The 23,391-nt window shown below is 55.4% G+C and overlaps 3 protein-coding genes across 5 annotated transcripts in view; 1 reads left to right on the top strand and 2 right to left on the bottom strand.

Moving 5' to 3' along the window:
- Window positions 1-17,825, top strand: part of LOC125686209 (O-sialoglycoprotein endopeptidase) — a 33,513-nt gene extending 15,688 nt beyond the window's left edge. Inside the window, exons 4-11 of one of the 3 annotated variants that reach the window (XM_048929955.1) lie at window positions 397-492; window positions 601-650; window positions 1,655-1,733; window positions 5,105-5,170; window positions 7,311-7,401; window positions 11,001-11,076; window positions 13,751-13,849; window positions 17,698-17,825. In XM_048929955.1, coding sequence (XP_048785912.1) covers window positions 397-492; window positions 601-650; window positions 1,655-1,733; window positions 5,105-5,170; window positions 7,311-7,401; window positions 11,001-11,076; window positions 13,751-13,849; window positions 17,698-17,737 — 597 coding nt within the window. In that variant the 3' untranslated portion in view covers window positions 17,738-17,825. The remainder of the gene's footprint in view (window positions 1-396; window positions 493-600; window positions 651-1,654; window positions 1,734-5,104; window positions 5,171-7,310; window positions 7,402-11,000; window positions 11,077-13,750; window positions 13,850-17,697) is intronic. The other 2 variants (XM_048929956.1, XM_048929957.1) reach the window with 2 other exon arrangements.
- Window positions 1-18,128, bottom strand: part of LOC125686208 (uncharacterized) — a 28,256-nt gene extending 10,128 nt beyond the window's left edge. Inside the window, exon 1 of the mRNA XM_048929954.1 lies at window positions 17,944-18,128. The gene's annotated coding sequence lies outside the window, so the exon portion shown is untranslated. The remainder of the gene's footprint in view (window positions 1-17,943) is intronic.
- A 3,923-nt stretch (window positions 18,129-22,051) lies between these two features.
- The window catches only part of LOC125686214 (uncharacterized), a 40,668-nt gene continuing 39,328 nt past the window's right edge, over window positions 22,052-23,391 (bottom strand). Inside the window, exon 7 of the mRNA XM_048929963.1 lies at window positions 22,052-22,267. Coding sequence (XP_048785920.1) covers window positions 22,127-22,267 — 141 coding nt within the window. The 3' untranslated portion in view covers window positions 22,052-22,126. The remainder of the gene's footprint in view (window positions 22,268-23,391) is intronic.

Here is a 23,391-nt window from a genome sequence, read left to right as displayed (position 1 = left end):
TGTCCACACACCTCTAACACGCATCCACACGCCTCTAACACGCGACCACACACCTCTAACATGCAACCACACGCCTCTAGCATGCAACCACACGGCTATAACACACAACCACACTCCTCTGACATGAGTATACGCCTCTACCGTGTGTCCACACACCTCTAACATGCAACCACACGCCTCTAATGTGAGCACACGCCTCTACCATGCAACTGCATGCCTATAACATGCAAGCAGACATCTCTAACACGCATCCACATGCCTCTAACATGCGACCACAAGTGTATAACATGCAACCACACGCCTCTAACATGAGCACACGCCTCTACCATGTGTCCACACACCTCTAACACGCATCCACACGCCTCTAACATGCGAGCACACGCGTGTTCCCCACAGGTGATCGCTTTCTCTCGCCGCCGTTACCGGATCTTTGGCGAAACGCTGGACGTGGCGGTGGGGAACTGCTTGGATCGCGTGGCTCGGCTCCTCAAGGTCACGGCAGCACACGCGTGTTACACACGTGTTACACCCCCCCAACCCCCCACAACACGCATGTAAGCGTGTCGCCTCCCCCCCTCACACGCGTGTTGTCGTCTGCAGATCTCCAATGATCCCAGCCCCGGTTACAACGTGGAGCAGATGGCCAAAAGGTTGGGGGCGATGCGGGGTCATGCGTGTTCAAGCGTGTGCTCACGCGTGTCGTAGCGTGTGGGGTCACATGTTGTCCTTCCTGGCATCTCCTCACACACCATTGCGTGTTTGCTGTGTTTCCACACGCGTCTTCATGTGCTCTCGTCGCCTTTTCATGTGCTGTCGCATGTTATCCCATGTTGTCATGTATGTTGTCACGTGTGGGGTTGCGTGTCACCACATCTGGTCACACATTGGGTTTCCTGACGTGTCCTTGCGTGTTCTTGCATGTTGCTCACATGTTCTCATGTGTTCTTGCGCTTCCTGTCGCATCCAACCACGCGTGTCATCATATGTCGCCACCCATGTCGCAAACATGTTTTGGTTTCTGATGTGTTATCGCGTGTTTTCACATGTTGGCTGCGTGTTTTTAGCCATGCTCCTGCCTCTTGTTGTATGACATCATGTATGTTGCCATATGTTGTCACGCGTGTGGCTGCATGTTGTCCTATGTTAGCACATGTAACAAGATCCCGTGTTTTATGGCGTGTTCTTGCATGTTGCCGCATCTTGCTTGCGTGTTTTCACATGTTTTCACGTGTTTTCACATGTTTTCACATGTTTTCACACGTTTTCATGTGTTTTCACATGTTTTCATGTGCTTTCACGTGTTCTGCCGCCCCTTCCTCCATGCAGCCACACGTGTTGCTGCGTGTTGCCACGCGTGTGCGGCGCCATGTTGTCACATGTCACGATATATTGCGTTCCCCGACGCCCTCTCACATGTTCTCACAACTTTCCCACGTGTTTTCACGTGTTCTCCCTTGCCCCTTTGTGTGTGGTCACGCGTGTCATCGCGTGTCATCACATGTATAGTATATATTGTGACATGCAGCCGTTTCTGATGCGTTCCTGCGTGTTTCTTGCGTGTTTATTGTGTGTTTATTGCATGTTCTGCCATCCTGTCACGCGTGTTCGTCGTATGTTGTCACATGTTGTCGCATGTTGTCCCGTGTCGCCGCAGGGGGAAGCGGCTGCTGGAGCTGCCCTACGTGGTGAAGGGGATGGACGTCTCCTTCTCCGGCCTGCTGTCACACGTCGAGGTGAGCGCTGGCCCTTTAAGAGTCACCCCATAGGGACCCCCTGACCCCATAGGATCCCATAGGGACCCCATAGGGACTCCATGAACCCATAGGAACCCATAGGGACTCCATGACCCCATAGGAACCCACAGAGACCACAGTGACCCCATAGAGACTCCCTGACCCCATAGGGACCCCATAGGGACCCCATGACCCCATAGGATGCCATAGGGACCCCCATGGGACACCATAGGGAGCCCCTGACCCCATAGGGAACCCATAGGGACTCCCTGACCCCATAGAATCCCATAGAGATTGCAGTGACCCCATAGGGATCCCCTGACCCCATAGGAACGCACAGGGATCCCCAGACCCCATAGAATCCTATAGGAACTCCCTGACCCCATAGGATCCCATAGGGTTTCTATGACTCCATAGAACCCCATAGGGATCCCCTGACCCCATAGGATGCCACAGGGACCCCCTGGCCCCATAATGACCCCATAGGGACCCCCTGACCCCATAGGATCCCAGAGGGACCCCCTGACCCCATAGGGACCCCATAGGGACCCCCTGACCCCATAGGATCCCATAGGGACCCCATAGGAACTTCCTGACCCCATAGGAACCCATAGGGACTCCCTGACCCCATAGGATCCCATAGAGACCCCCTGACCCCATAGGATCCCATTGGGACTCCATGACCCTATAGGGACTCCATAGGGACTCCATGACCCCATAGAATCCCATACGGACCCCCTGACCCCAAAGGGCCCCATAAGGATCCCCTGACACCATAGGATCCCATAGGGACCCCATAGGGACTCCATGAACCCATAGGATCCCACAGGGACTCCCTGACCTCATAGGATCCCATAGGAACTCCCTGACCCCATAGGATCCCATAGGGACCCCCTGACCCCATAGGATCCCATTGGGACTCCATGACCCTATAGGGACCCCATAGGGACTCCATGACCCCATAGAATCCCATAGGGAGCCCCTGACCCCTTGGAACCCATAGGGACCCCATAGGGACTCCCTGACTACATAGGATCCCATAGGGACCCCATAGGGACTCCCTGACCCCATAGGAACCCTTATGGACTCCCTGACCCCATAGGGACCGCATAGGGACCCCCTGACCCCATAGGATCCCATTGGGACTCCATGACCCCATAGGGACCCCATGGGGACTCCATGACCCCATAGAACCCCATAGGGACTCCATGACCCCATAGAATCCCATACGGACCCCCTGACCCCAAAGGACCCCATAAGGATCCCCTGACACCATAGGATCCCATAGGGACCCCATAGGAACTCCCTGATCCCATAGGACCCCATAGGGACCCCATGACCCCATAGGGACACATAGGGACCCCATAGGGACTCCCTCACCCCATAGGAACCCATAGGGACCCCCTGACCCCATAGGGACCCATAGGGACCCCATAGGGACTCCCTGACCCCATAGGAACCTATAGGGACTCCATGACCCCATAGGATCCCATAGGGACCCCCCTGACCCCATAAGGATCCCGTAGGGACCCCATAGGAACTCCATGACCCCATAGAATCCCATACGGACCCCATAGGGACTCCATGACCCCATAGGATCCCATAGGGACCCCATAGGGACTCCATGACCCCATAGAATCCCATACGGACCCCATAGGGACTCCATGACCCCATAGGATCCCATAGGGACCCCATAGGACTCCATGACCCCATAGGATCCCATAGGAACCCCATAGGGACTCCATGACCCCATAGGAACCCATAGGGACTCCCTGACCCCATAGGATCCCATAGGGACCCCATAGGGACTCCCTGACCCCATAGGATCCCATAGGGACCCCATAGGAACTCCCTGACCCCATAGGAACCCATAGGGACTCCGTGACCCCATAGGAACTCATAGGGACCCCCTGACCCCATAGGGACCCCATAGAGATCACCTGACCCTATAAGGCCCGCATAGGGATCCCCTGAGCCCATAGGATCCCATAGGGATCCCATGACCCCATAGGAACCCATAGGGACCCCATAAGGACTCCCTGACCCCATAGGATCCCATAGGGACCCCATAGGGACTCCCTGACCCCATAGGATCGCATAGGGACTCCCTGACCCCATAGGATCGCATAGGGACCCCATAGGGACTCCCTGACCCCATAGGGACCCCATAGGGAATCCCTGACCCCATAGGATCGCATAGGGACCCCCTGACCCCATAGGATCCCATTGGGACTCCATGACCCTATAGGGACCCCATAGGGACTCCATGACCCCATAGAATCCCATAGGGACCCCCTGACCCCAAAGGGCCCCATAGGGACCCCCCTGACCCCATAGGATCCCATAGGGACCCCATAGGGACTCCATGACCCCATAGAATCCCATAGGGACCCCCTGACCCCATAGAATCCCATAGTGCCTCCACGATCCCATAGGAACCTATAGGGACCCCCTGACCCCATAGGATCCCATAGGGACCCCATAAGAACTGCATGACCCCATAGAATCCCATAGGGACCCCCTGACCCCATAAGGATCCCGTAGGGACCACATAGGGACTCCATGACCCCATAGGATCCCATAGGGACCCCATAGGGACCCCCTGACCCCATAGGATCCCCCCTGACCCCATAAGAACTGCATGACCCCATAGGATCCCCACCTGACCCCGTGGCCCCAATTGACACCAATTGACCCCACCTGACCCCGTGACCCCACGTGACCCCGTTACCCCAATACACCCCATGTGACCTTGTGACCCCAAGTGACCTCACCTGACCCCACGTCATCCCACCTGACCCTGTGACCCCCTGACCCCAATTGACCCCACATGACCCCTTGACCCCACCTGACCCTGTGTGACCCCTCATGACCCTTGACCCCACTACACCCCATGTAACATCGTGACCCCACCTGACCCCACATCACCCCACCTGACCCTGTGACCCCCTGACCCCAATTGACCCCAATTGACCCCAATTGACCCCACCTGACCCCGTGACCCCAATTGACCCCGTGACCCCACGTGACCCCTTGACCCCACGTAACCCCTTGACCCCAACTGACCTCGTGTGACCTCTCATGACCCTTGACCCCACCACACCCCATGTGACCTTGTGACCCCACCTGACACCATGTGACCTCATGTGACCCCGTGACCCCAATTGACCCCACGTGACCCCGTGACTCCAATTGACCCCATGTGACCCCGTGACCCCACCTGACCCCGTGTGACCTCTCATGACCCTTGACCCCACCACACCCCATGTGACCTTGTGACCCCACCTGACACCATGTGACCTCATGTGACCCCGTGACCCCTATTGCCCCCACGTGACCCCTTGACCCCAGTTGACCCCGTGACCCCTCAGGCCCAGGTCCCATCCCTGCTGTCTTCGGGTGCCGCCACGGCTGAGGACGTCTGTCTGTCCGTCCAGGTGGGGGCAGGGGCTTCTTGGGGTCACTTGGGGTCACTTGGGGGTCACCTCGGGGTCATTTGGGGTCAACTCCATGTTTTGGGGTCAGTTTGGGGGGATTGGGGGTCACTTGGGGTCAACTGTGTGGATTTTGGGGTCATTTTGGGGGTTTTAGGGTCAGTTGGGGGGGATTTGGGGTCACTTGGGGTCAACTGTGTGGATTTTGGGGTCATTTTGGGGGTTTTAGGGTCATTTTGGGGTCATTTTGGGGACAACTGTGTGGATTTTGGGGTCATTTTGGGGGTTTTAGGGTCAGTTGGGGGGGATTTGGGGTCATTTTTGGGATATTGGGTCATTTTGGGGGATTTTGGGGTCATTTGGGGTCATTTTGGGGTCATTTATGGGGATTTTGGGGTCAGTTGGGGGGGATTTGGGGTCATTTTGGGGGATTTTGGGGTCATTTATGGGATATTGGGTCATTTTGGGGGATTTTGGGGTCATTTGGGGTCATTTTGTTGTCATTTATGGGGATTTTGGGGTCATTTTGGTGGATTTTGGGGTCATTTTTGGGGTTTTGGGGTCAATTTGGTGGATTTTAGAGTTGTTTTGAGGGGTTTTGGGGCATTTTGGGGTCATATTGGGGTCATTTGTTGGGAATTTGGGGTCCTTATGGGATTTGGGGTCATTTTGGGGTCATTTTGGGTGATTTTGGGGTCAACTGTGTGGATTTTGGGGTCATTTATGGGGATTTTGGGGTCATTTTTGGGATATTGGGTCATTTTGGGGGATTTTGGGGTCATTTGGGGTCATTTTGGGGTCATTTATGGGGATTTTGGGGTCATTTTGGGGTCATTTGGGGTCATTTTGGGGTCATTTATGGGGATTTTGGGGTCAGTTGGGGGGGATTTGGGGTCATTTTGGGGGATTTTGGGGTCATTTTTGGGGTTTTGGGGTCAATTTGGGGGATTTTAGAGTTGTTTTGAGGGGTTTTAGGGTCATTTGGGGTCATTTATGGGGATTTTTGGGGTCATTTGGGGGTTTTAGGGTCAGTTGTGGGGATTTGGGGTCACTTTTGGGATATTGGGTCATTTTGGGGTCATTTTGGGGGATTTTGGGATCAACTGTGTGGATTTTGGGGTCATTTATGGGGATTTTGGGGTCATTTTTGGGATATGGGGTCATTTTGGGGGATTTTGGGGTCATTTTGGGGTCATTTTTGGGGTCATTTGGGGTCATTTTTGGGGTCATTTGGGGTCATTTGGGGTCATTTAGGGGTCACTTTTGGGATATTGGGTCATTTTGGGGTCATTTTGGGGTCATTTTGGGGGATTTTGGGGTTATTTGGGGTCACCTGTGGATTTTGGGGTCATTTGGGGTCATTTTGGGGTCATTTTTGGGATATTGGGTCATTTATGGGCATTTTGGGGTCATTTGGGGTCATTTTGGGGTCATATGGGGTCATTTTGGGGTCATTTATGGGATTTTGGGGTCATTTGGGGTCATTTGGGGGTCATTTTGGGGGATTTTGGGGTCAACTGTGTGGATTTTGGGGTCATTTATGGGATATTGGGTCATTTTGGGGGATTTTGGGGTCATTTGGGGCCATTTTGGGGTCATTTGGGGTCATTTTGGGGTCATTTGGGGTCATTTTGGGGGGATTTGGGGTCATTTGGGGTCATTTTTGGGGTCATTTGGGGTCATTTTGGGGGGATTATGGGGTCATTTTGGGGTCATTTTGGGGTCATTTGGCGTCATTTTGGGGTAATTTTTGGGATTTGGGGTCATTTTGGGGTCATTATGGGGTCATTTTGGGGTCATTTGAGGTCATTTGGGGTCATTTGAGGTCATTTTGGGGTCATTTTTGGGATTTGGGGTCATTTTGGGGTCATTTGGGGTCATTATGGGGTCATTTTGGGGTCATTTTGGGGATTTGAGGTCATTTTGGGGTCATTTGGGGCCATTTTGGGGTCATTCCCAGGCTTGGGAGGACGACGCTTTTGGGGTTGTGGCTTTTGGGGTGGGTTGTAGGGTTTTTTTACGGCCGTTTTTATGGGATTTGGGCTTTTTGAGGGGGGTTTTCTTTCTTTGGGGGATTCGGGGTCTGTCTGTGGGATTTTCGGGGTGACCTTTGACCTTTTTGGGGGGGTTTTTTGGGGGTCAGGAGACGGCGTTCGCCATGTTGGTGGAGGTGACGGAACGCGCCATGGCGCTCTGCCGCTCCCCGGAGCTGCTGCTGGTCGGAGGCGTCGGATGTGGGTCTATGGGGGATTTGGGGTCGGGGGGGGTTATGGGGGCATTGGGGTCTATGGGGGCAATGGGGGCATTGGGGTCAATGGGGGCTTTGGGGTCTATGGGGGCTTTGGGGTCAATGGCGGAAATGGGGTCAATGGGGGCATTGGGGCCAATGGGGGCTTTGGGGTCCATGGGGTCAATGGAGTCAATGGGGGCATTGGGGTCAATGGGGGCAATGGAGGCATTGGGGTCGATGGGGGCTTTGGGGTCTATGGGGGCTTTGGGGTCAATGGGGTCAATGGGGCCAATGGGGGCTTTGGGGTCAATGGGGGCATTGGGGTCGATGGGGGCATTGGGGTCAATGGAGGTGTTGGGGTCCATGGGGGCATTGGGGTCTGTGGGGTCAATGGGGTCAATGGAGTCAATGGGGGCATTGGGGTCAATGGGGGCATTGGGGTCAATGGAGGTGTTGGGGTCCATGGGGGCATTGGGGTCAATGGGGGCTTTGGGGTCAATGGGGTCAATGGGGTCAATGGGGGCTTTGGGGTCAATGGGGGCTTTGGGGTCAATGGGTTCTATGGGGTCGATGGGGGATTTGGGGTCAATGGGGTCTATGGAGGCTTTGGGGTCAATGGGGACATGGGGGTCAATGGGGACATTGGGGGCAATGGGGGCATTGGGGTCAATAGGGTGAATAGGGTCTATGGGGTCGATGAGGGTTTGGGGTCAATGGGGACATTGGGGTCAATGGGGGAAATGGGGTCTATGGGGTCAATGGGGGCTTTGAGGTCTATGGGGTCAATGGGGGCTTTGGGGTCAATGGGGGCTTTAGGGGCTTTGGGGTCAATGGGGTCAATGGGGGCTTTAGGGGCTTTGGGGTCAATGGGGTCAATGGGGGCATTGGGGTCAATGGGGGCTTTGGGGTCTATGGGGGCTTTGGGGTCAATGGGGTCTATGGGGGATTTGGGGTCGGGGGGAGTTATGGGGTCAATGGCGTTGATGGGGTCAATGGGGGCTTTGGGGTCAATGGGGTCGATGGGGGCTTTGGGGTCAATGGGGTCAATGGGGGCTTTGGGGTCAATGGGGGCATTGGGGTCGATGGGGGCTTTGGGGTCAATGGGGGCTTTGGGGTCAATGGGGGCATTGGGGTCTATGGGGGCTTTGGGGTCAATGGGGTCAATGGGGTTGATGGGGGCTTTGGGGTCAATGGGGTCAATGGGGGCTTTGGGGTCTATGGGGCCATTGGGGTCAATGGGGGCAATGGGGGCATTGGGAGCTTTGGGGTCAATGGGGGTTTTGGGGTCAATGGGGGCAATGGGGTCAATGGGGTCAATGGGGGCTTTGGGGTCAATGGGGCTTTGGGGTCAATGGGGCTTTGGGGTCAATGGGGCCATTGGGGGCAATGGGGGCTTTGGGGTCAGTGGGGTTTATGGGGTCACATTGGGGCTCTATGGGGTCAGTGGGGTTTATGGGGTCGGTGGGCTCTATGGGGTCAGTGGGTATTATGGGGTCAATGGGGTCTTTGGGGTCGCATTGGGGTCAGTGGGGTTTATAGGGTCAATGGGGTCAATGGCTTCTATGGGGTTTTTGGGGTTTATGGGGTCAATGGGCTCTATGGGGTCAGTAGGATCTATGGGGTCGGTCAGTGGGGCCACAGTGCGGTCAATGGGGTTTATGGGGTGTTTGGGGTCGCATTGGGGTCTGGGGGGTTTCTGGGGTCAATGGGATCAATGGGTTCTATGGGGTTTTTGGGGTTTATGGGGTCAATGGGGTCACATTGGTATCAATGGGGTCTCATTGGGGTCAGTGGGGTTTTTGGGGTCAGTGGGTTCTATGGGGTCTTTGGGGTCACTTTAGGGTCAGTGGGGTTTATAGGGTCAATGGGGTAAGTGGGTTCTATGGGGTTTTAGGGGTTTATGGGGTCAATGGGGTCTATGGGGTCAATGGGGTCTCTTTGGGGTCACTTTGGGGTCAGTGGGGTTTATAGGGTCAATGGGATCAATGGGTTCTATGGGGTTTTTGGGGTTTATGGGGTCAATGGGGTCACATTGGTGTCAATGGGGTCTCATTGGGGTCTCATTGGGGTCAGTGGGGCCCTATGGGGTTTTTGGGGTCTCTATGGGGTCAGTGGGGTTTATGGGGTTTATGGGGTCACATTGGGGTCTCTGGGGTTATGGGGTGTTTGGGGTCTCATTGGGGTCAGTGGGGTTCATGGGGTCAATGGGTTCTATGGGGTTTTTGGGGTTTATGGGGTCAATGGGGTCACATTGGGGTCAGTGGGGTTTATGTGGGTTCTATGGGGTCTTTGGGTTCTATGGGATCAATGGGTTCTATGGGGTCAGTGGGGTTTATGGGGTCAGTGGGGTTTATGGGGTCAGTGGGTTCTGTGGGGTCTTTGGATTCTATGGGGTCAGTGGGCTCTATGGGGTCAGTGGGGTTTATGGGGTCAATGGGTTCTATGGGGTTTTTGGGGTTTATGGGGTCAATGGGGTCACATTGGGGTCAATGGGGTCTTTGGGGTCGCATTGGGGTCAGTGGGGTTTATGGGGTCAGTGGGGTTTATGGGGTCAGTGGGTTCTGTGGGGTCTTTGGGTTCTATGGGGTCAATGGGCTCTATGGGGTCAGTGGGGTCTATGGGGTCAGTGGGGTTTATGGGGTCACATTGGGGTCTATGGGGTCAATGGGGTGTTTGGGGTGACATTGGGGTCAGTGGGGCCTTATGGGGTCAGTGGGTTCTATGGGGTCAATGGGGTTCTATGGGGTCAGTGAGCTCTATGGGGTCAATGGGGTCACATTGGGGTCAATGGGGTGTTTGGGGTCTCATTGGGGTCTCATTGGGGTCAGTGGGGTTTATGGGGTCAGTGGGCTCTATGGGGTCAGTGGGGTCTATGGGGTCTTTGGGGTCACTTTGGGGTCAGTGGGGTTTATGGGGTCTTTGGGTTCTATGGGGTCAGTGGGCTCTATGGGGTCAGTGGGGTTTATGGGGTTTATGGGGTCACATTGGGGTCTATGGGGTTTATGGGGTCAGTGGGTTCTATGGGGTCTTTGGGTTCTATGGGGTCAGTGGGCTCTATGGGGTGACATTGGGGTCAGTGGGGTCAGTGGGCTCTATGGGGTTTATGGGGTTTATGGGGTCACATTGGGTTCTATGGGGTCAGTGGGGTTTATGGGGTCAGTGGGCTCTATGGGGTCAATGGGCTCTATGGGGTTTATAGGGTCAGTGGGCTCTATGGGGTGTTTGGGGTCACATTGGGGTCAGTGGGGTTTATAGGTTCAATGGGGTCAATGGGTTCTATGGGGTTTTTGGGGTTTATGGGGTCAGTGGGGTCACATTGGGGTTTATGGGGTGTTTGGGGTCTGATTGGGGTCAGTGGGGTCTATGGGGTCAGTGGGGTTTATGGGGTGTTTGGGGTCTCATTGGGGTCTCATTGGGGTCAGTGGGGTTTATGGGGTCAGTGGGTTCTATGGGGTCAGTGGGGTTTATAGGGTCAATGGGGTCAATGGGTTCTATGGGGTTTATGGGGCTCTATGGGGTCAATGGGGTCACATTGGGGTCAATGGGGTGTTTGGGGGTCTCATTGGGGTCAGTGGGGCCCTATGGGGTTTTTGGGGTCCGCAGGTAACGGGCGGCTGCAGGAGATGCTGGAGGTGATGTGCAGAGCCAGGGGGGCCCGGCTGTGCGCCAGCGACGACAGGTTGTGGGGCTGGGGGGGGGTGTGGGGCCGGGGCGGTTATGGGGTCAGTGGGGTCAGGGGGGGTTGTGGGGTCGGGGGGGTTATGGGGTCAGGGGGGGTTGTGGGGTCATTGGGGGTTATGGGGTCAGGGGGGGTTGTGGGGTCAGGGGGGGCAGTGGGGTTATGGGGTCAGGGGTTTATGGGGTAAGGGGGGGTTATGGGGTCAGGGCGGAGTTGTGGGGTCAGGAGGGTCAATGGGGTCAGGGGGGGTTATGGGGTCAGAAGGGGTTATGGGGTCTATGGGGTCAGGGGGGGTTATGGGGTCGGGGGGTTGTGGGGTCAGTGGGATCTATAGTGTCAATGGGGTTATGGGGCCAGGGGGCTCGGTAGGGGCAGTGGGGTTATGGGATCGGGGGGGTTGTGGGGTCTATGGGGTCAGTGGCGTTATGGGGTCAGTGGGGTCGATGTGGTTATGGGGTCAATGGGGTTGTGGGGTCAGGGGGGGTTATGGGGTCAGTGGCATTATGGGGTCAGTGGGGTCGATGTGGTTATGGGGTCAATGGGGTTGTGGGGTCAGTGAGGTCTATAGGATCAGTGGGGTTATGGGGTCAATGGGGTTATGGGGTCAAGGGGGATTATGGGGTCAGGGGGGGTTATGGGGTCAGGGGGATCTATAGTGTCAATGGGGTTATGGGGTCAATGGCGTTATGGGGCCAGGGGGGTTATGGGGTCGGGGGGTTCAATGGGGTCAATGGGGTCTATGGGGTCAGTGGGGTGTATGGGATCAGGGGGGGTTGTGGGGAGGGGTTATGGGGTCAGGGGAATCTATAGTGTCAATGGGGTGTATGGGGTCAGGTGGGGTTGTGGGGTCAATGGGGTCAGAGGGGGTTGTGGGGTCGGGGGGGGTTATGGGGTCAGGGGGGGTTATGGGGTCAGGGGGGGTTATGGGGTCAGGAGGGTTATGGGGTCGGGGGGGGTTATGGGGTCAGGGGGGTTGTGGGGTCAGTGGGGTCTATGGGGTCAGTGGGGTTATGGGGCCAGGGGGGTTGTGGGGTCAATGGGGTCAGTGGGGTTATGGGGTCGGAGGGGGGGGGGTTATGGGGTCAGGGGGGTTGTGGGGTGTATGGGGTTGGGGGGGTTATGGGGTCAGTGGGGTCAATGGGATCAATGGGGTCTCAATGGGATCATTGAGGTCTCAATGGGGTCAGTGGGATCTCAATGGGATCAATGGGGTCTCAGTGGGGTCAATGGGGTCTGCATGGGGTCAGTGGGGTCTCAATGGGGTCAGTGGGGTCTAAGTGGGGTCAGTGGGGTTTCAATGGGGTCTCAATGGGGTCAATGGGGTCTCAATGGGGTCAGTGGGGTCTCAATGGGGTCAGTGGGGTTTCAATGGGGTCTCAATGGGGTCAGTGGGGTTTCAATGGGGTCTCAATGGGATCAATGGGGTCTTAATGGGGTCAATGGGGTCTCAATGGGGTCAGTGGGGTTTCAATGGGGTCTCAATGGGGTCAATGGGGTCTCAATGGGGTCAGTGGGGTTTCAATGGGGTCTCAATGGGGTCAGTGGGGTTTCAATGGGGTCTCAATGGGATCAATGGGGTCTTAATGGGGTCAATGGGGTCTCAATGGGGTCTCAATGGGGTCAATGGGGTTTCAATGGGGTCTCGATGGGGTTAATGGGGTTTCCATGGGGTCAGTGAGGTCTCAGTGGGGTCAGTGGGATCTCAAATGGGTCAATGGGGTCAATGGGGTCTCAATGGGGTCAGTGGGGTCTCAATGGGGTCAACAGGGTCTCAATGGGGTCAGCGGGGTCTCAATGGGGTCAATGGGGTCTCAATGGGGTCAATGGGGTTTCAATGGGGTCAATGGGGTCAATGGGGTCAGTGGGGTTTCAATGGGGTCAATGGGGTCTCAATGGGGTCAATGGGGTTTCAATGGGGTCAGTGATGTCTCAGTGGGGTCAGTGGGGTCTCAAATGGGTCAATGGGGTCTCAATGGGGTCTCAATGTGGTCAGTGGGGTCTCAATGGGGTCAATGGGGTTTCCATGGGGTCAGTGGGGTCTCAATGGGGTCAATGGGGTCTTAATGGGGTCTCAATGGGGTCTATGGGGTCTCATTGGGGTCAGTGGGGTCTCAATGGGGTTTCTTGGGTCTGAATGGGGTCAGTGGGGTCTCAGTGGGGTCAATGGGGTCTCAATGGGGTCAATGGGGTTTCAATGGGGTCAGTGGGGTCTCAATGGGGTCAATGGGGTCTCAATGGGGTCAATGGGGTTTCAATGGGGTCAATGGGGTCAATGGGGTCAATGGGGTCTCAATGGGGTCAATGGGGTTTCAATGGGGTCAGTGGGGTCTCAATGGGGTCAATGGGGTTTCAATGGGGTCAATGGGGTCAATGGGGTCAATGGGGTCTCAATGGGGTCAATGGGGTTTCAATGGGGTCAGTGGGGTCTCAATGGGGTCAATGGGGTTTCAATGGGGTCAATGGGGTCTCAATGGGGTCAGTGGGGTCTCAATGGGGTCTCAGTGGGATCAATGGGGTCTCAATGGGGTCAGTGGGGTTTCCATAGGGTCTCAATGGGGTCAATGGGGTCTCAATGGGGTCACTGGGGTCTCAATGGGGTCTCAATGGGATCAATGGGGTCTCGATGGCATCAATGGGGTCACTATGGGGTCACTATGGGTCAATATGGGCGCAGGTTCTGCGTGGACAACGGGGCGATGATCGCTCAGGCCGGGTGGGAGATGCTGCGCAGCGGGCAGATAACAGAGATCAGGGACTCCGGCATCACACAGAGGTGGGACTGGGGGGCAATGGGGGCAGCGGGGTCTGTGGGGGCAACGGGGGCAATGGGGGCAAGGGGGACATGGGGGCCAATGGGGGCAATGGGGGCAATGGGGGCAATGGGGTCAATAGGGGTCATGGGGACATTGGGGTCAATGGGGGCAATGGGGTCAATAGGGGTCATGGGGACATTGGGGTCAATGGGGGCAATGGGGTCAATAGGGGACATTGGGGTCAATAGGGGCAATGGGGGCAATGGGGTCAAGAAGGACATTGGGGTCAATAGGGGCAATGGGGGCAATGGGGTCAAGAAGGACATTGGGGTCAATAGGGGCAATGGGGACATTGGGGTCAAGGGGGTCAATGGGGTCAATAGGGTCAATAGGGGCAATGGGATCAATGGGGTCAATGGGGTCAGTTGGGTCAATGGGGTCAATGGGGACATTGGGGTCAATGGGGTCAGTGGAATCAATGAGGTCAATGGGATCAATGGGGATCAATGGGGTCAGTGGGATCAATGGGGGCATGGAGGTCAATAGGGTCAATGGGATCAATGGGGTCAATGGGGACTTTGGGGTCAATGGGGACAATGGGGTCAGTGGGGAAATTGAGATCAAAGGGGTCAGTGGGGACAGTGGGGTCAATGGGGTCAATGGGGTCAATGGGGGCAGCAGGGTCTGTGGGGTCAATGGGGGCAATGGGGTCAAGAAGGACATTGGGGTCAATAGGGGCAGTGGGGGCAATGGGGTCAAGGGCGACAATGGGGTCAATAGGGGCAATGGGGACATTGGGATCAATGGGGGCAATGGGGTCAACTGGGATCTATGGGGTCAATAGGGGCAATGGGGGCAATGGGGTCAATGGGTCAGTGGGGTCAGTGGTGAGTTTGAGGTCAGTGGGGTCAATGGAGTCAATGGGGACTTTGGGGTCAATGGGGGCATTGGGGTCAATGGGATCAATGAGGAGATTGGGGTCAGTGGGGGCAGCGGGGTCTGTGGGGTCAATGGGGCAATGGGGTCAAGGGGGACATTGGGGTCAATGGGGTCAATGGGGTCAGTGGGGTCAATGGGGTCAATGGGATCAATGGGGTCAATGGGATCAATGGGGTCAATGGGGTCAATGCGGTCAATGGGGTCAATGGGGTCATTGGGGTCAATGGGGTCATTGGGGTCAATGGGGTCAATGGGGTCAATGGGGATCAATGGGGTCAATGGGATCATTGGGGGTCAATGGGATCAATGGAGTCAATGGGGTCAATGGGGTCAATGGGGTCAATGGGGTCAATGGGGTCAATGGGGTCTATGGGGTCAATGGGATCAATCGGATCAATGGGGTCAATGGGGTCAATGGGATCAATGGGGGTCAATGGGTTCTATGGGGTCAATGGGATCTATGGGGTCAATGGGGTCAATGGGGTCAATGGGATCAATGGGATCAATGGGGTCAATGGAATCAATGGGGTCATTGGGGTCAATGGGATCAATAGGATCAATGGGGTCAATGGGGTCAATGGGGTCAATGGGGTCTATGGGGTCTATGGGGTCTATGGGGTCTATGGGGTCAATGGGGTCAATGGGGTCTATGGGGTCTATGGGGTCTTTGGGGTCAATGGGATCAATGGGGTCTATGGGGTCAATGGGATCAATGGGGTCAATGGGATCAATGGGGTCAATGGGGTCAATGGGGTTTCAATGGGGTCAATGGGATCAATGGGGTCAATGGGATCAATGGGATCTATGGGATCAATGGGGTCAATGGGATCAATGGGGTCAATGGGATCAATGGGGTCAATGGGATCAATGGGTTCTATGGGGTCAATGGGGTCAATGGGGTCAATGGGGATCAATGGGGTCAGTGGGGTCTCAGTGGGGTCAATGGGATCAATGGGGTCAGTGGGGTCAATGGGATCAATGGATTCTATGGGGTCAATGGGATCAATGGGGTTTCAATGGGGTCAATGGGGTCAATGGGATCAGTGGGGTCGTTGGGGTCAATGGGGTCAATGGGATCCATGGGGTCAATGGGATCTATGGGTTCTATGGGTTCTATGGGGTCAATGGGGTCATTGGGATCAATGGGGTCAATGGGATCAATGGGATCCATGGGGTCAATGGGGTCAGTGGGATCAATGGGGTTTCAATGGGGTCAATGGGATCAATGGGGTCTATGGGGTCAATGGGGTCTATGGGGTCAATGGGGTCTATGGGGTCAATGGGATCAATGGGGTCAATAGGGGCAATGGGATCAATGGGGTCTATGGGGTCAATGGGATCAATGGGGTCAAAGGGATCAATGGGGATCAATGGGGTCAATGGGTTCTATGGGGTCAATGGGGTCTATGGGGTCAATGGCATCAATGGGGTCAATGGGTTCTATGGGGTCAGTGGGGAGTTTGGGGTCAGTGCGGTCAATGGAGTCAATGGGGACTTTGGGGTCAATGGGGACATTGGGGTCACTGGGATCAATGGGGTCAATGGGATCTATGGGGTCAATGGGGTCAATGGGGACATTGGGGTCAATGGGATCAATGGGGTCAATGGGATCTATGGGGTCAATGGGGTCAATGGGGACATTGGGGTCAATGGGGACATTGGGGTCAATGGGATCTATGGGGTCAATGGGGTCAATGGGGACTTTGGGGTCAATGGGGACACTGGGGGCATTGGGATCAACGGGGTGTAGGGGGGCATTGGGTCTATGGGGTCAGTGGGTTCTATGGGGTCTGTGGGGTCAATGGGGGCATGGGGGACATTGGGGGCATTGGGGTCTATGGGGTCAATGGGGTCAGAGCTGGCTATGGGGTGAATGGGGGCACTGGGGGCTTTGGGGTCAATAGAGTCATTGGGGTCAATGGGGTCTGTAGGATCAATTGGGGCAGTGGGGTCTATGGGATCAATGGGGTCAATGGGGACTTTTGGGGTCTTTGGGGTTTACGGGGTCAATGAGATCAATGGGGTCTATGGGGTCAATGGGGTCAATGGGATCAATGGGGTCAATGGGGTCAATGGGATCAATGGGGACATTGGGGTCAATGGGGTCAATGGGGTCAATGGGGTCAATGGGGTCAATGGGGTCAATGGGTTCTATGGGGTCAATGGGGTCAATGGGGTCAGTGGGATCAATGGGGTCAATGGGATCAATGTGGTCAATGTGATCAATGGGGTCAATGGGGTCAATGGGATCAATGGGGTCAATGGGATCAATGGGGTCAATGGGGTCAATGGGGTCAATGGGATCAATGGGGTCAATGGGGTCAATGGGATCAATGGGATCAATGGGGTCTATGGGGTCTTTGGGGTCAATGGGGTCAATGGGGTCAATGGGGTCAGTGGGATCAATGGGGTCAATGGGATCTATGGGATCAATGGGGATCAATGGGATCAATGGGGTCAATGGGATCAATGGGGTCAATGGGATCAATGGGGTCAATGGGATCTATGGGTTCTATGGGATCAATGGGTTCTATGGGATCAATGGGTTCTATGGGGTCAATGGGTTCTATGGGTTCTATGGGGTCAATGGGATCAATGGGGTCAATGGGGTCAATGAGGTCTATGGGGTCTTTGGGGTCAATGGGGACAATGGGATCAATGTGGATCAATGGGATCAATGGGGATCAATGGGATCAATGGGGTCAATGGGGTCAATGGGGTCAGTGGGATCAATGGGGTCAATGGGGTCAATGGGGTCCTTTTGGGATCTATGGGTTCTATGGGGTCAATGGGGGCATTGGGGTCATTAGGGTCAATGGGATCAATGGGGATCAATGGGGTCAATGGGGTCAATGGGGTCAATGGGGTCAATGGGATCTATGGGATCTATGGGGTCAGTGGGGCCGTGGTGACGCTGCTGTCCCCTCAGGTACCGCACGGATGAGGTGGAGGTCACGTGGAGGGACTGACCTTTGACCTTTGAACTTTGAACTTTGACCTTTGAACTTTGACTCCCAATGAAGCTCAGCTTCCTCCCCCCCCCTCCCGAATCCCAAATCCGCCTCTGTGTCGTCATTGGGGTCAATGGGGGCAATGGGATCAATGGGGCAGAGGACTTGTGGGGGAATGGGGGGAGTTGGCTGCCCCATAGGGACCCATAGAGACCCATAGGGACCCATAGAGACCCATAGGGACCCATAGGGACCCATAGAGACCCATAGAGACCCATATGGACCCATAGGGACCCATAGAGACCCATAGAGACCCATAGAGACCCATAGGGACCCATAGGGACCCATAGGGACCCATAGAGACCCATAGATACTTATAGGGACCCATAGAGACCCATAGAGACCCATAGGGACTCATAGAGACCAATAGGGACCCATAGAGACCCATAGAGACCCATATGGACCCATAGACACCCACAGGGACCCATAGGGACCCATAGAGACCCATAGGGACCCATAGGAACCCATAGAGACCCATAGAGACCCATAGGGACCCATAGGGACCCATAGAGACCCATAGGGACCCATAGGGAACCATAGAGACCCATAGGGACCCATAGGGACCCATAGGGACCTATAGAGACCCATAGGGACCCATGGAGACCCATAGAGACCCACAGAGACCCATGGAGATCTATAGGGACCCATAGTGACCCATAGAGACACCATAGAGCCCCATAGAGACCCACAGAGAGCCATAGAGACCCATAGGGACCCATTGTGCCCCATAGAGACACATGGAGATGCATAGGGACCCATAGAGATCCATAGAGAGCCATGGAGATCCTATAAACCCCATAGAGCCCCATAGAGACCCCATAGCGACCCATAGCGACCCATAGAGATTAATAGGAACCCACAGAGACCCATAGGGACCCACACAGACCCCAGAGACCCATAGGGACACACAGAGACCCATAGAGACCCATAGAGACCCATAGAGACCCATAGAGCTTTATAGGGACCCATAGAAATCCATAGAGAGCCACAGAGATCCTATAAACCCCATAGAGACCCACACAGACCCCAGAGACCCATAGAGACCCATAGAGACACACAGAGACCCATTGAGATTTATAGGGACCCATAGAGACCCCATAGAGACCCCATAGAGACCCATAGGAACTCCATAAAGACCCATAGGAACTCATTGTGCCCCATAGAGACCCATAGGGACCCATTGTGCCCCATAGAGACCCCATAGAGCCCCATAGAGACCCACAGAGACCCATAGAGACCCATAGAGACCCACACAGACCCCAGAGACCCATAGTGACCCATAGAGACACACAGAGACCCATGGAGATCTATAGGGACCCATAGAGACCCATAGAGACCCACAGAGACCCATAGAAACCCCATAGAGACCCATAGAGACCCATACGGACCCATAGAGACCCATAGAGACCCATAGAGCTTCATAGGGACCCATAGAAATCCATAGAGAGCCATAGAGATCCTATAAACCCCATAGAGACCCACACAGACCCCAGAGACCCATAGAGACCCATAGAGACACACAGAGATCTATAGAGACACACAGAGACCCATGGGAGATCTATAGGGACCCATAGAGACCCATAGAGACGCCATAGAGACCCATAGGGTCCCATAGAAATTCATAGAGACCCACAGAGACCCATAGGGACCCATTGTGCCCCATAGAGACACATGGAGATGCATAGGGACCCATCAAGATCCTATAAACCATATAGAGACCCATAGAGACTGTTGTGCCCCATGGAGACCCATAGGGACCCACACAGACCCCAGAGACCCATAGAGACCCATAGAGACACACAGAGACCCATAGGGACCCATAGAAATCCATAGAGAGCCATGGAGATCCTATAAACCCCATAGAGCCCCATAGAGACCCATAGAGACCCATAGAGACTCATAAGGAACCCATAGGGACCCATAGAGACCCATAGGGACCCATACAGACCCATAGAGACCCATAGAGCTTTATAGGGACCCATAGAAATCCATAGAGAGCCACAGAGATCCTACAAACCCCATAGAGACCCATAGAGCCCCATAGAGACCCCATAGAGCCCCATAGAGACCCATGGGACACATAGAGCCCCATAGGGACCCATAGAAACCCCATAGAGACCCATAGAGACCCCATGGAGACCCATAGAGACTCCAGAGAGACCCAGAGACCCATAGAGACCCATAGGGACCCATAGGGACCCATAGAGATTAATAGGAACCCACAGAGACCCATAGGGACCCACACAGACCCCAGAGACTCATAGAGACACACAGAGACCCATGGAGATCTATAGGGACCCATAGAGACCCATAGGAACTCCATAAAGACCCATAGTCACTCATTGTGCCCCATAGAGACCCATAGGGACCCATTGTGCCCCATAGAGACCCCATAGAGCCCCATAGAGACCCACAGAGACCCACAGAGACCCATAGAGACCCACACAGACCCCAGAGACCCATAGTGACCCATAGAGACACACAGAGACCCATGGAGATCTATAGGGACCCATAGAGACCCATAGAGCCCCATGGAGCCCCATGGAGCCCCATAGAGACCCATAGGAACTCCGTAACGACCCATAGGGACCCATTGTGCCCCATAGAGACCCATAGGGACCCAGACAGACCCATAGAGACCCATAGAGACACATAGGGACCCATAGAAATCCATAGAGAGCCATAGAGATCCTATAAACCCCATAGAGACCCACACAGACCCCAGAGACCCATAGAGACCCATAGAGACACACAGAGACCCATTGAGATTTATAGGGACCCATAGAGACCCCATAGAGACCCCATAGAGACCCATAGGAACTCCATAAAGACCCATAGGAACTCATTGTGCCCCATAGAGACCCATAGGGACCCATTGTGCCCCATAGAGACCCCATAGAGCCCCATAGAGACCCACAGAGACCCATAGAGACCCATAGAGACCCACACAGACCCCAGAGACCCACAGAGACCCACAGAGACCCATAGAGACCCATAGAGACCCACACAGACCCCAGAGACCCATAGTAACCCATAGAGACACACAGAGACCCATGGAGATCTATAGCGACCCATAGAGCCCCATGGAGCCCCATGGAGCCCCATAGAGACCCATAGGAACTCCATAAGGACCCATAGGGACCCATTGTGCCCCATAGAGACCCATAGGGACCCATACAGACCCATAGAGACCCATAGAGCTTTATAGGGACCCATAGAAATCCATTGAGAGCCACAGAGATCCTACAAACCCCATAGAGCCCCATAGAGCCCCATAGAGACCCATGGGACACATAGAGCCCCATAGGGACCCATAGAAACCCCATAGAGACCCATAGAGACCCATAGGGACCCATAGAAACCCCATAGAGACCCATAGAGACCCCAGAGAGACCCATAGAGACCCACAGAGACCCATAGGGACCCATAGGGACCCATAGGGACCCATAGAGATTAATAGGAACCCACAGAGACCCATAGGGACCCACACAGACCCCAGAGACCCATAGGGACACACAGAGACCCATGGAGATCTATAGGGACCCATAGAGACCCCATAGAGACCCATAGGAACTCCATAAAGACCCATAGGGACTCATTGTGCCCCATAGAGACCCATAGGGATCCATAGAGACCCATAGAGACCCATAGAGACCCATAGGAACTCCATAAAGACCCATAGGAACTCATTGTGCCCCATAGAGACCCATAGGGACCCATTGTGCCCCATAGAGACCCCATAGAGCCCCATAGAGACCCACAGAGACCCACAGAGACCCATAGAGACCCACACAGACCCCAAAGACCCATAGTGACCCATAGAGACACACAGAGACCCATGGAGATCTATAGGGACCCATAGAGACCCATAGAGCCCCATGGAGCCCCATAGAGACCCATGGGACACATAGAGCCCCATAGGGACCCATAGAAACCCCATAGAGACCCATAGAGACCCCATGGAGACCCATAGAGCCCCATAGAGACCCCATAGAGACCCCATAGAGACCCATAGAAACCCATAGAAACCCCATAGAGCCCCATAGAGCCCCCATAGAGCCCCGTAGAGACCCATAGAGACTCATAGAGACCCACAGAGACCCATAGAAACCCCATAGAGACCCATAGAGACCCATAGGGATTCATAGAGACCCATAGGGACCCACAGTGGGGGCGTGGTTATGCAAATGAGGCAGCACTTTGTCTACGACTGAGACGTCCAATGGGGTGGGGGCGTGGCCACGTCCATGACGTCACGACAAGGAGGCGGAGCCAACGATCTTTATTGGACGCTGATTGGAGGGGCAGAGAAAGGGGCGTGGCTTGGATCCCATTTGGGGCGTGGCTTCAAGCAGGGGGCGTGTCCCAGCGCAGGATGTAGACCCGCCCCCCTTCGTCGCCCACAGCCAATCCGGGCGCGGCGTTGGGCGAGGGGCGTGGCCTCGTCGCCATGGCGGTGATGGGGGCGGAGCAACGGTAATGGGAGAGCTGCCGGAAGTGGAGGGGCGGGGCTGAGCGGGGCGGACACGCCTACTTCCGGTCGGGTGGCAACGCCCCGCTCTGTTAGCTCCGCCCACCGCTCTGATTCCCATTGGGGACAATGGGGGCAACTGGGGGGCAATGGGGGGAACTGGGAGGAACTGGGGGGCAACTGGGGGCAACTGGGAGCAACTGGTGGCCAACTGGGATGAACTGGTGGCCAATGGGGTGAACTGGGAGCAACTGGGAGCAACTGGGATGAACTGGGAGCAACTGGTGGGCAATGGGGTGAACTGGGGGCAACTGGTGGCCAACTGGGGGCAACTGGGGGCAACTGGTGGCCAAGGGGGTGAACTGGGAGCAACTGGTGGCCAACTGGGGTGGACTGGGAGCAACTGGGGGCCAACTGGGGGCAACTGGGGGCAACTGGGATGAACTGGTGGCCAACTGGTGGCCAACTGGGGGCAACTGGGGGCAACTGGTGGCCAACTGGGATGAACTGGTGGCCAATGGGGTGAACTGGGAGCAACTGGTGGCCAACTGGGTTGAACTGGTGGCCAACTGGTGGAAACTGGTGGCCAACTGGGGGCAACTGGAGGCAACTGGTGGCCAACTGGGGTGAACTGGTGGCCAATGGGAAGAACTGGGGGGCAACTGGAGGAAACTGGGGGCAACTGGGGGCAACTGGTGGCCAATGGGGTGAACTGGGAGCAAATGGTGGCAAACTGGGGTGAACTGGTGGCCAATTAATGGCAATTGGGGGCCAACTGGGAGCAACTGGGAGCAACTGGGAGCAACTGGTGACCAACTGGGGGCAACTGGGAGCAACTGGGGGCAACTGGGATGAACTGGGATGAACTGGTGGCCAATGGGGTGAACTGGGAGCAACTGGGGGCAACTGGTGGCCAATTAGGGGCAACTGGGGGCTAACTGGGAGCAACTGGGGGCAACTGGGATGAACTGGTGGCCAATGGGGTGAACTGGGAGCAACTGGTGGCCAACTGGGATGAACTGGTGGCAACTGGGAGCAACTGGTGGCAACTGGTGGCCAATGGGGTGAACTGGGAGCAACTGGGGGCCAACTGGGTTGAACTGGTGGCCAACTGGTGGCCAACTGGGGGCAACTGGTGGCC

Source organism: Lagopus muta, chromosome 33 (genome assembly GCF_023343835.1).
Source record: "Lagopus muta isolate bLagMut1 chromosome 33, bLagMut1 primary, whole genome shotgun sequence".
NCBI lineage: Eukaryota > Metazoa > Chordata > Aves > Galliformes > Phasianidae > Lagopus > Lagopus muta.
Note: the sequence above shows the minus strand (reverse complement) of the source record. Positions and strands in the feature narration are given on the sequence as shown.